General features: G+C 30.8%; 1 protein-coding gene across 1 annotated transcript; it reads left to right on the forward strand.

Moving 5' to 3' along the window:
- Positions 1 to 542: 542 nt before the first annotated feature.
- On the forward strand, positions 543 to 11,215 carry LOC143921661 (nose resistant to fluoxetine protein 6-like). Its single transcript, XM_077445015.1, has 13 exons — positions 543 to 756; positions 2,576 to 2,802; positions 4,380 to 4,606; positions 4,875 to 4,966; positions 5,923 to 6,116; positions 6,357 to 6,514; positions 6,594 to 6,762; positions 8,201 to 8,400; positions 8,581 to 8,725; positions 9,052 to 9,241; positions 10,057 to 10,199; positions 10,276 to 10,394; positions 10,860 to 11,215. The coding sequence occupies exons 1-13, from the start codon at positions 543 to 545 to the stop codon at positions 10,975 to 10,977; spliced, it is 2,196 nt and encodes a 731-aa protein (XP_077301141.1). The 3' UTR covers positions 10,978 to 11,215.
- Positions 11,216 to 13,874: the final 2,659 nt, after the last annotated feature.

Raw genomic sequence — 13,874 nt, forward strand, 5'->3', positions numbered from 1 at the left:
TTTTTTTCAATATTATGCAAAAGCGTCATCATGTCATCGACATGACTAAACAATGGCAATATCGTAACGTGGTAATTAAAATTATAACAATCACAATAAAAGTAATTGTTATTACCTATTGCAGTAATGTAATCGAGTTTATATATACATGGTCAGTGTTCTTAGGAGTTCAATTCATATCGTTGACCGATCGCAAAACAACCCTTTTCAAGCGTTATTAAATTACATTAACAGTGAAAATTCTTGTGAAATGTCATTGATGTGTATATTCAAATAGCATTTAAAAACTTACAAGGTTGAAAACTAAAAAAATATATACTGTGCCTCTAAATATATGCACGGTTTCGAGATTGTAAATCTAGTCATTACATTTTGTACGACCCTCTCGTGCAGGACACACGTACCTGGACAGTGTTGAAAATATTTTTAAAAAGTACTCCGATCTTTCCGTTTTCCTTGTCCTTTGTTATATTTGACACTTTTTGTATAAATATAAATTTTAATCAAATTTCGATTTTGTTGATCGATCAATTCGCATTAACATGACGAGAACAATGGTTTTGGGAGTAATGAAAATATTAGTTATGATGGTTTTTGTGGAAAGTTTTGGCTACACCAGAGGCCAAGAGGACTTGCACGATTTTTTGAGTGTGAAAATGGATTTTTCCAATAGCGAGAAAATCAGTGAAAAGTGCGTAAGCGAAATGCGACTCATGCACAACAGTCTGAAGAATCTCACACTATGGGCGATGGAAAGTCAGTATTATTTAAATGATCTAATAACAATATGTAAAATATGTCAATAAAATAAATATGTGAGTTAATTTTTAACAATTTGAAAAAAAATATAAAGCCACAGAAATTTTATTTCATTGTGTAAATGCCTGTCGTAATGTGTAATATAATACAAAGCTTAGTCAAAAATTCATTGTAGATTTTTTAAATTTTACTATATTTATTGTAATTATAAATATCTCATATAATAAATACTATTATTTGTTTATTGAATTTATCAAAAATTTTACTTTAAAATACAAACCGAAAGCAATTCAATTTTTAATTTAATTTATACTATCGAATACTTACTGCAAATTCGTCTGACGTATATTTGACGAATTAAATGAAAGTCAACATAAATAATATGTTGCTCATAAATTTTACTAAAAGCAGCATTTTAATCATAAGTATATTTTATAAATTAAATTATGATTGTTATTACATACTTTTGATCAAACAATATGTAGTCTGATTATGTATTATAATATCGATTGAATATTCATCAATTTCGGCATGCATTTTTAATGCAAATTATTTTGACGTTTTTAAGATTAAAAATTAATATTCAGTAATAAAATTTGTGAATTTTTATATCCAAATGTCAATGCGTGAAAGTCTTCTTATGTGAAATTCTTACACAATGCACTAATTTCAAATTAGTTGTAAATTTAAATAGTCGACTGTTATTTTAATTTCAGCACGCTTTCGATAACAAATTAACATTTTTCTTATAAGAATACAATTCACGTAGTAAATTTAATTATTGTGAAATTTTAAACTCTTTTTTTTTTACAAGAACATTTCAGTAAAACGTGACTTTGTTACGCATAGGAAATAATATTGGAAACGATGACTCGGTATAAATTTAGCCCGTGTAATACAAAACTGAGAGTACATAAAGGGTTGACAAAAAATCATTGGATTTGATATAGTTTTTACGAAGTCTGTTTATTTTCGATTTATTTTACGATAGTTGTGGTATCCTTGATCGATAAAAAAATTATCGTTAAGTCTCACGGGAAAAAATGTTAACCCGTCACACTTACACAGACAATTTTATAAAACAAAGTAATATTTTAGACTTTTTACCTCACGCTGGTTTTATAATACGGATATATGTATATGTGAGTTGTTGATATTTTTTGCATTTACACTAAAAAGTAATTCAAAAGTATTTGAGTGAATGTATGAAGGTGCAAAAAAAAAATTGGAGCCGTTTCAAAAGCGTTTCAAGGACTTTTATCGATAAAATCGAAGCTTTATCTTTTACAAATTTATGGAATAATGAAAACATTACTTGATTACTTGGTCGTTAAGCAGTTAACAGAAATCCGTAGTGAAATGTTCCAGTTCAAATACAATAGATTTCAACCGCTTCCGGGTCAAAAGACTTCTTTTTCAATTTGGATATAATTTCGTACGTCTCCTTCGGATCGATTGCCGTTTTTTTTTATACACGTCTACAATTGAAGTATGACCGAAATTATTCAACCATTGTCTTGTGAAAAATTTTGCAGGATTTAGATACAATTTCGTTACATAACATTGCAAAATGTCGGTGTTTCCGCTTCACCTTGATTTTTTAGTGCGCATTCGAGGGTAAAAAACCAGATCGAGCATTTAAATATAGTTCGGTCACCTTATTAATAATATACATATTTTTTGGTTTGTTTGAAAGTTTCCAGTTTTGAACTATGCAAAAAAATAAACTAAGCCTCAAACAATCTACCTACCTGCCAATTATATATGCACGTGATTTTTTTTGTGTCATTTTTTTAAATGTTTGAATTTGTTTCAGTGTGGGAAGCTACAGCTAGGGAGTCGCCTAGTATACTTGAGGGTACAAATTACCAAATGGGTAATTTTGACGAATGTATATCGCCTGTCGATCGCTATGACTACGAAAAAGGCCCGGAGCGACAGTACTGTTTGGTCAATGTCAAAATTAAATTCAATTCTCCTAGAATTTTCAACGATAGCACTTCGATTTTCAACCCCCATGGAAACGCCTTGGATAAAATATATGTATGTATTTTTTTTTTCATTTTCATCCGGATTTGAAAACGAGACTTTTAAAAAATTTCTTCTCAGATTTAATAGTGAATTAGCTAATTTTAATATAATTACTTATAAGACATTCACCTGGCATGTAATTATTTAATTGGATCCAATCTAAGTGAGCAAAATTTAATTTTATGAATGTGAATTGTTTTAATTATTGATATACTTATCGTTCAAATTAAATATTGGAAGATGCCTGAAAGGATTCGTCTACGAATGGAAACGCTATTTAAAGTGAATGCTCTCATTTATAAAGAATCATTAAAATTATTTTATATATCTGTACAACATTGCGTCCTTAGGCTACAATGTTTAGCTAAATTGAGTTATAATGCCGTTTTGTTCCTGTTATCATATTCCATAAGAGCACATTTCTAAATTTTTAAAATGTCAATTTCGATTAGCCAAAGACCACAAAGACGACCGATAGAAAATCAAAGATTAAGAATCAAATAAATATTAAAAAATTACGAATCATTATCATTTTTATATTCAATCCCCTACATTTAGCCAGCAGTATGGCTCGGTGGTTGCGTTTATGTTTAGCACTGAGAGGCTACCGGGTTCCATACCGTGCTAATCTTTAATGCTGCTAGTCAGACTTGGATATTTGTGACTCCAAGTCGATCGTTTCTTATCTGATTTTGCCAATTTATCTGATTTCATTGTTGAAACGGTGCCTCCATCAAATTGGCAAAAACCATCCTACCCGCTGTCACAAATATCTGAATTTGATTTATGTAAAATATGTAAAAATGTATGTAAAAGTCGAAATTCATAGATGTCTCTATGGATTAATTCGTTAATTAATTAATTGTTAATTTCGTGTTCTTCGGCCTTTCGGTGTGTACCTTATAGGCTTCCTCCATCAAATTGGCAAAAACCATCCTACCCGCTGTCACAAATATTTGAATTCGATTTATGTACAATATGTAAACATTTATTTACATGTATAAATCCATAGATGTCTCTATGGATTAATTAATTGTTAATTTCGTGTTCTTCAGCCTCTTGAAATACAGCCATTTATGTAATAAAAAAATGCTACAATGTTTGTAATTAATGGTCTATAAAGGCGTATTGGGGTTCAACTGTATTATTTAGACTCCCTGACGTATTATTTAGACTTCCTGGTATATATCTATGTAAAAATAAAACTTATGACAATCTTCTATGCTCTAAGGATGCAATATGGCAATACGATATTTACATATACATATTTAAATTTAATAATTTTAATCTACTCTTAGGTATATATATATATAGAGACTTTGTTTATTAAACATCATTATTAAAAATTTAATCAAACCTCAACACACTACTACTATGCACGATTTAATTCACATTTTAAGCCCTAATTTCCACATCTATATTCCAATTGAAAATAAAATAATGAATACAACAATTACATTATATATTATTTTATTTTATGCTTATTACACTATTCTTTTTTTACATTCATCAAATAAAAAAAATCATTTTAATATGTGTCCACCTTGGCTGCGCCATTTTGAATTGTGCTTATTTGTAACATTTTGCAGGGAAATGGCGAACCCTCGATGGTTGGACGAGACAATTTATACTGGGCAGTTTGTACCCCAGCCAGCTGCTTACCATCTGACATTGTAACTATGATCAATCGACATTTCGAAACGTCATCGGCCAAGACGAATGCCCTGAACTTGACACTATCGGCCTCGTTGACTGACGAGTGGTGTCACCAAGACGATTCAAAATCGAGTTACTCAGGAGGCGCTATCACTTTCATGTAAGTAAATATGTATGTAAGTTAAGGAATAGGGACCTTATTCGTCATTTTTAAGATCAATCATATCCTATTTTACGAGATTATAACGAGAAAAAAATGTCAATATGTAAGCAAGTGCCCCAATTTTTACGTTTTTCGTAATAACTATGTGGTTTTCAATTGGTAAATTAAGTCAGTAAAAAATGATTGAAGTTGCCTAACATCCGACAGTTTTACAAGGTTTAGTTTAAGATACCATGTCCGTTTTTTGATATATGTATTATTTCAGAATTGTGTTGAGCTTATTGTGCGCTTTAGCCGTTAGTGCCACAGCTTATCATTGGTACACTGAATATGGACGTACTACTGAAAATAAAAAAGGTATTATATTTTTCACTTTTTATATTCAAAATGTATGCTATCGAGGATCTGTAATTGTGCGATATAATCAATTTACATACATTTATAAAGCATTGCTTTTTTATACGCTGATTACATTATACATACATATATCGAGTTTTGGGTCATATTCAACTTGAAATAGATCTTTTTTGTTTTTAATCTTTGTATGTATGTATGTATGAATAGGTATTTCAAGCATTGTTCACACAGTTAACAGTTTCAGGAAAAAAGATTCGGAAAAAAGAAAAACGGTTCGATTTGTTTTTTTATGTTTTATTACCTTTATTCGAAGCGCTGAAGCATATATAATGAAGGCTTCATAACAAATATTATTATTTATATTGCATCATAGATTTTATCCTTTGCAAGTTTAGTGTTGGGAAACCGCAATATGGAGTATCTCAATTAGAGTAGTCGTTGTTAAATATTAAATATTTTTTTATTAGATTATTTTATAATAAACATAAATCTTTTACTCCCATAGTCTAAAACTCTCTTTGTTGATATAAGGAAATAAAATTAAAACTAAAATAATGCGATTTTATTGCACTTTGTTTTTTGAAGAAAACGCCCCTTTAAGAATGTGATAATTTATAATTTGTATTATGATTGTTTTATGTATGAACATATGTACATTCACAATAGAAAAAATTAGACATTGATACTTTCACCAAGAGATTTATAAAAAAACAGTTGACAAAATTAGTACCATTCTATTCTACGTACACATATCATTATTGAAACATTATTTGCCCTTTTTTGGTATTGGCTTAAGTGGTGTAATTCCAGTTCAAGTTGACTCTTACCAATATAATTAATTCCTAGCATTATATGACATAATACGTTGAGTATTATAAATTTGTACACGTGTATGCGAACAGGAGGAATAAAATGATTTGACAGGCGTATTGAAGTTTTTGTCCGCATTTTTCTAGTTCAATGTCCGAATTTGGTCAAGTGCTTCTCAATCGTATTCCACTTGAACCAGCTTAACTACAAGGGTAGTGCAGAAGCTGGTTTAGAAGCGCTAAACAGCATCAGAGTCATGGCTATCAGTTTTGTAATCATCGGACATCGTGTCGGCACACTCACACAAGGACCTTTAATCAACAGGGAAAATTACGAAAACGTAATGACAATCTATTTTTCTATATATGTAGAATAAAGCTGACGTCAATCACCATTGAATCGGCACATTCCATTATCTTAAGTCATTTGTTGTTTTTTATAAGTAAATATTCGCGAGCAGCTTTTGATTTCTGAAGTAAAATATCATATATTCCGGCTGTATTTTGATACAGTTTTAAACGTCGATAAAAAGTCGAGAAATCATCATAAAGCTTTGAATTTAATTTGTAAAATTTCACAGGAATACTACGTGCTAAGAGGAGCTGTCGTGCGACAGACTGACATATTTGTTGATATGTTTTTCATCTTGAGCGGAATGCTCTGTATGTACCATCTGTTGAAACGGACTCAGAACCAACGCATAAACTATGGTTTCATAATTCTCCACAGATACTTGAGGTACATTTTATTTTTTATACACGATTGTGCGGTAGTTCTGCGAATCGGTTAGTGTAATTTTCGATTTTTCATTATCAAGGTTGGTTCCATTATACGCGTTTGCAATATTTTTTACTGCTACGTTATTGCCGACGACCGGAACCGGTCCTTTCTGGAAACCGATCATGGAGAACGAGGGGCAGTATTGTAGAGAAAACTGGTGGACCAATATTCTGATGATCTCCAATTACGTCAACGTCGATAGAATGGTATAGTATACTATGTTATTTTATTCAATACACATACATACATATGTAGAATACTCTTTAATATGCATCTGAGCTTTTTCTTCGGCAATATTTTTATTTACGTAACTTTTATTAAATTTAATTTGAAGTTTTCGGATATGGCCAGTGGGTTAGTTGGAGTATTTATGAAACTCTAAAATACTACGAAAATAACAAATTAAGAGTTTACCAAAAATTTTCGACAAAAATATCGATCAATATCAAAAAATAATATGTAGGGGATGTTTTACGGAATACCATTTACTCCAACTTAGACCACTAATTACAGTGAGCAAAAAAAAAATACTATTCAATCTTTACTAAATTCGACCTATTGACTTTACCTTTATCCACGTTTACAAAGATTGGTTTTTTATCTTTATATATTTGTTATTAACTAAATGTACTAATTAAAGAAGTAAACACTTTTAAATTGAGTTAAAAAATGCACGATGTAAGAGTGAGATGAAGAATGGAGAGCGCATCACTTCATCTCACTCGCTCACGCTCACTTACGTGCGATGAGTGGCCCCGCCTAAAACATTTCATAGAGTAATTTAAAATCATTTAGCTCCCCAATTAGTCCGTTCATATAAAAAATAAAGTAAAAATGGGATTGAAAACCAACCTTTGTAAACGAAGTGAAATACAAAACTGGTCTAATAAATGCATGATAGCTCGAGAAACATATGTATTTTTGACATTTAAAATTATAGATAATTATTTATACGTATTTTAAAGCAAAAAAAAAAAATTAGAACAACTTGAATATTGATTTCAATACTTACTTTTCATACAGCAATACTAGATTTCGAGTCAAAGACCACAAAAGCCCAAAATCTGTAAAACTTGCTCATTTTTTTAAGCGCTCATATGTATATCATAAACAAGGACGAATCAACAAAAATCATTGTCTTATTTGAATTTAATGGGTCAAATTTAATAAATATAGTCTCCGCTCCCGTATGTAAAAAATGTGATTTCTTGCTGCTTAGTGCTATCGCCATTCTATAACAATGTATATAACATTTTTTACTTCAGCAGTCTATATTTGATTTAGATTTTAAAATTTAGTTTAAATTTTTCGAACAGCTTTCTTAGTTATTAATTTTTTTTTTTGTAGATGTTGTCAATGTTTTTGATTATGTGTGCAGATCAATAGTCTACTGATTTAATTGTTCTATATTACACCTGTTCTTAAATATTCATTCCACGAACTAAATTATTCTCCCATTATGTCCTACATAATCAACGGAATACTATTAGAGGAATTTCTTCCTCGAAATAGTTAACATGTTTAATTTAAATTTTATATAAAAAAAAAAAAATTATATCGATCCAAAATGTCAAGAAATTTTATATGTAATATGGTAGTAATACGAGTGTGATGCAATTTAAATGAACAAAATTATGCTTTCAGTGCATATTACACACTTGGTACATACCTTGTGACTTCCACTTCTTCATAATGGCAGTGATTGCTTCGTTTATACTGAAAAAGGACAGCTGGAGAAAGATGGGCTTAATCATTATGGGAATCGTCTTATTTATTTCGGTTCTAATCCCAATTTTAATCACATACTTCATGAAATTGGACGCGACACTTTTCTTCTACTACCAGTAAGTATAATTCCTATTTTGTTTCATCAAAAATATATGTAAAATATATCCAATCTAAAACTTGAATGAATGTATACGAATAAATGAACGGCCATGACGTATAACAACTTTAAATCATATTTTTTTCAATGTCATAAATGTATTTACAAGTAAATTATGCAATAAAATATATATTTACAGGTTTCTAATAGCTCCTAGATTAGATCCAACTTTCCAGCACATGTATATTAAGTCCCATGCTCGCTTTTCTCCATACTTATTGGGCATGCTTGGCGGATACATCCTCTTCAAATTCCACAAACCCGGAGAAAAACGCTTCTCAAGAGTGAGTACATGTTCCATATTAAAGTTAAGCTTTCTATCGTATGTATGATCAACTGCAATATCATCACACATTAATGTTGTCGAAGATTGATATCTTCAATGTTATTGTAATCAAATGTGTATAATGAAATCAATCTTAATCTAATCAGATAATATTGAAATCAATGTATAAACTTCCACTTTGACATGATTAATCATAATTAAAAATGCATAATTATAATCGTGGGATTCGAAAATAAGGCATATATACAAATTGTATATAATTAAAATGCATTTCATTACAAAACATAACTTGACTACTTTGTAATGGCTCGTTTACAATTGCAGCTAGTGTCAACATTGGGTGGTGTGACGTCGATAATTTTATTAATAGTGTTCTTACTATCTACATGGCGAGTCTACAAAGTGGACGAGGATTTAAATCCAATTCTTTCAGCACTATTTTCAGGACTTCACAGACCTGTCAAATCCTTTTTGACATGTACACTTATCCTGTTTTGCGTTTTCGGCAGCATACGTAAGCATAAATCATATATTATATGTATATACAGTGCGATGCAGATGACTTTCAAATTGAAACAACACATGATTTGTAATGGCATTTCAATAAATAAATGGTATTAAAATAAGTAAATATCACACCAAATAAAGAGGAGTATGAATACGATAATCTCAGAAGAGTGTTTTATATTTAACACATACATAAAACAAAGCTTAGTATAATTAAAGATATGTACGTATAAACCAATATGTTTCAGTGAAACTGTAATTGTCAGTGAGATTATAATTTCACTGACTCAAGCAGTGAGTACGGATGTAACAATAAAATTACAAATTCACTTCTCAGTGTCAGTGAATGTAATTCGAACGCTAAAGCACCATGCGATAGTGCACATCGTACTACCAAACTTTACACTTAAAATAACTTACCTTTAACCTTAAATAAATAAAACCGAAACTAACTTAATGGTGCCCAACCTAACCTTAAGTAAATGAAACCAACCCTTACTTAACCTAACCTAACCCAGCCTTAAATAAACAAGTGTTGGCTGCGGGATGGAGTACTCAACAATAATCTTAAAATAATGGCATTTCACTATCATCCAAATATCAGAAATTATGATTTCAATTTAATGCGGGTGATTAAAAATAAAAGTACAACGCTATACATAATATATTTTAAAGGAAAATAAAAGCCATGCTTTGTTTTGTCTATTGATATTAATTATTAAATGAAACATGAAAGTTTTTCGGCGTTGTTTCGTTTTGAAAGTTGTCAGATTTTTTTGCCTCATCGATTAATTTCTTTATAATGTGCTGAAATTCTTTCAGCTTTCATATCGTCCTTCTTGAATTGGAGACCATGGATGATTTTAAGTAAATTGACATACGGTGCTTACCTATTCCACATGAGCTTACAAATAAGAGATGCCGCAATGTTACGTCAACCGTTTTACTTTAATTACATTTACATGGTTCGTATACAACGTTTTGTGTTAACGCTTTGTGTTCCGGAACTGATTTTTTTATATATTTTTTTCATTGTTTCAGTATTTTAAATTATCACTGGGAGACATCGTCGTTTCGTTCTTTTTGTCTTTTGTGTTTTATCTTTTAATAGAAGGACCCAGCAATCAACTCATCAGAGCTATGATGACCCCACCAAACACGTAAGCTAAACACTTTTTTAAAATTTAAATGTGTTGCTTTATATACAAACTTTGGTTGGAGGGTTTTATAGAGATTTCTGTTGAAAGTTTAATCTATTTATTAAACTATTTCTGAGTCTCCATTCATAAAATGAGCCGTTATATTTGAAATTTTCGTAAGTCCACTTTTCTTAATTTTGAGAAATATCTCGCAAAACATTAAATATAATGTTTTGCGTCTTGCAATATTCAAAAATACTGGTAGCCTGTATTACGTTTATTCTGCTTTTCCGAGATTCTGGACATATCGAATTGAAATAAGTAATAACAATTTGTGAATTAAGTCAAATAGAACTGAAAATTTGACTTCGGCCACTCTCACATATAACGGCTCAAATGTTATGATACATTACCATAAAACTTTTAAAAGTAATTGCTAAAGTTATAACATTCACTAGTTATCTAATTTGTATTCATGACTTATAGCAAACCAAGGGAAAATAAATCTACAAGTGGACATACAAACGATGCATTGGAATTGGAAAAATCGGATACAAAGCCGTCCCTGAAAATGCAAAACTCAACAAGCATTAATATAAATTAATAATTAAAAAAATTGTTTATAAAACACATTTGTGAACGTCGAGCGATTTATCTATAACAAAATCTCGATTTTTTTAACGATTGTAACGAATTCGGCAGGTTCTAGAATAAAAAAAGTGAACTTCAACGAGTGGTAGTCATATTTTTTTGCTGTCTTCGAATAAATAAAATAGATTACGTAACGTGGAATAATAAGTTGAAAAAGTGTTATTAATAATTTCGAGTGTGCGACATACACTAAAAAGATAAAAAGAAAAAAATATGCAAGGTTGAATAAGAAATATCGAATTAGCAATGTGTGTTTTGTGCTTTTTTTGCACTCATTAAAATGAATGTCAATGGCGAGCGTTTGATTGACTTTGAAATTTTTCTACCTCATGTTTATCCGATTTTGTCGTCTGAAATCTAATTAATACTAGCCCACTATAATGTAAATATAAATTTAAGAAAAAATATTTTTACTATAATATAGTTAGTATATGTATATGTAGTTCTTATCGAAATAAAATAATTGTTTAAGATTTTATTGTTTTATTTTTTTCAACTCAACTCAATCAACTCCAACAATATTGCCCAATAGTGGAAAAAAACTATAGCGTGCGAATAGAATTCTTGAATAAATAATCAATATATGTACATGCTGTTTGTTTATCATGTTATAATTGCACGACAATTACTGATAGTTGCAAGTATGTAAGTATGTACAGGTATTCCTCGACTTACGACGGAGATACGTTCCTGAACCTCGGTCGTAAGTCGAGGAATATATTTATATTTTTTTTCGGTGAGTTTACTTACTTTTATTAATACAGTAATTCAAATGAATTCATATTTAAATTTAAAAAAAATTAAACATCTACATCATCCGTACTTATTAATTATAAATTATACATCCTCATCACTTATCACATAAGTACAATCCATTTCTTCATCTTCAGTTTGAGATACAGTCGTATGAGTTTTTTTGAAAAATGTGTCTAAATTTTGTTTGAACAGTATCCTGTTTTTTTTCTCTATATATTTCTTGGTAGCATGCGAGATTTTCTTGAATCCTGCGGTTCACATTTGAAAATCTTTCACTGTCTGGGTCCATCATTTCAAACTTTTGTATTCCTTGATTAATTAAATTAAAAGCAGCAGCCATTTCTTTCAATAAAAATTTTTTCAGCGGTTCCGCAGATGTGATTGATTCATTTTCATCAATATCCTCTTCCACAACCAGTGCCGGTTTTAGGGGGGGGGCTGGGTCGGGCGGCACCCGAGGGCGCCAAATAAGTTAGGGCGCCGCTCGATGTGCCAAAGACGTGTTTAGAAAAAATTGCCCAAGGGCACCATTGGGTGTAAGGCCGTCACTGTCTGCAACCATTTGAGTTTCAAGATCTAATAATTCTGCATTGGTTAGATCTTCTGAATCATTTTCAAAAAGTTGGTTGATGTCTTCGTTATCTACGTCAAATTGTAGACGTTCACTAAATTGTACGATTAAGTTAGTAATATCCTCGACATTTTTTTCTTTTTCGTATATAGAAAGAGAAACGGGTTCAAATCGATTGGTGAGTTTTTTCCATATTCCGTACATACATGCTGAAATAACTTATTTCCATCCCTTATCTATATTTCTTAATGTAATGTAATTTTTAAATAATGAGCTTTAAGAAACGCAATGGAATTCGCTTTTCAATCTTGTCATCGATCCAAATCACTAGTAATTTTTCCATTTGTTGAATGGGTCTTAGTCATTTTTTATTTATTATTTTAGATTTGATTGACAAGGACCCTTTAACGGCTTTACGATTTTTTCTTTATCTTTTAAAATAGTGGAGACCGTTGAATGTGACAATTTCAAATTATTTGCCATGTCCATCACTTTTTTACTACTATCATATTGTTTTATCACTTCAAGTTTCATTTCTATCACCATTCTCTTTTTTTTAACAAGAGTTTCTTTATCAGTCATCCCGTTTCTTGATCACACATTATAAATGTTCTAATAAATAAAAATTTGAGCACTAATCAACACGGAATTGAGAAAATAAACATCCTAAAACAATAACGAACAATTATGTAACAAACGGTAACGACCGTATGAGTTAGCGACTGGTGACGAATCCCAAAGGAAGAGTCATAACTTAATTTTTAAAACTACTGCGATGTTTCATTTCTTCCGAAAGAGAATTCCCCGTTTTCATAACTCACATCCACTTGAGATTTATCAATCAATTTTTGAAAAATAATTAATTTATAAAAAATATATAATTTTTTTCGGTCGTAAGTGCGAACCATCGTAAGTCGAACCGTCGTAAGTCGAGGACTACCTGTAATTCAAATTACTGCAAATCTTTTGTATGTCATTGACATTGACGTGACAAAATGACGTGTTTAATTTGTAATCTAATTTACATATTATAATTAATTAAGTGTTCTTGTTTAGACCAGGTGCAAAGTAAAACAACGCATTGCGTCAATTGCGTGCTTAATCTTAACCGATGAACTATCATCAGATGACGATGATAACGAATGATAATTCCTCGCTTCGTTGGATATTCTTCACAATTTTTCTTGATTAAAGTAAGGAAAGAGTCTTTAAAAGGCTCCGACTCCTTCCAAAACACAACTGGTAGTTCTATATTGAAAATTACAGGATTATATAGCGAAAAAATGCACTTGCCCAGTGTTGCTCGGGCAATTTTGTATGGGATTCTTTCGATATATGTACATGTACGTAAAGTAAAGCTACTGTGAGATAGTATAATGTAACGTGGGAACCTGAGAGAGAGTATCTACCGTCTGTGCATTCGTGGGTGAACAATAGAAACCCCGGATTAGGCTAACGGGACTCAGTAAGTGCCCGAACAAATGATACGCTGAGGTTCTCACAGAATGGGGCGAGTGCGGGTA

Source organism: Arctopsyche grandis, chromosome 13, assembly GCF_051622035.1.
Source record: "Arctopsyche grandis isolate Sample6627 chromosome 13, ASM5162203v2, whole genome shotgun sequence".
Classification (NCBI taxonomy): domain Eukaryota; kingdom Metazoa; phylum Arthropoda; class Insecta; order Trichoptera; family Hydropsychidae; genus Arctopsyche; species Arctopsyche grandis.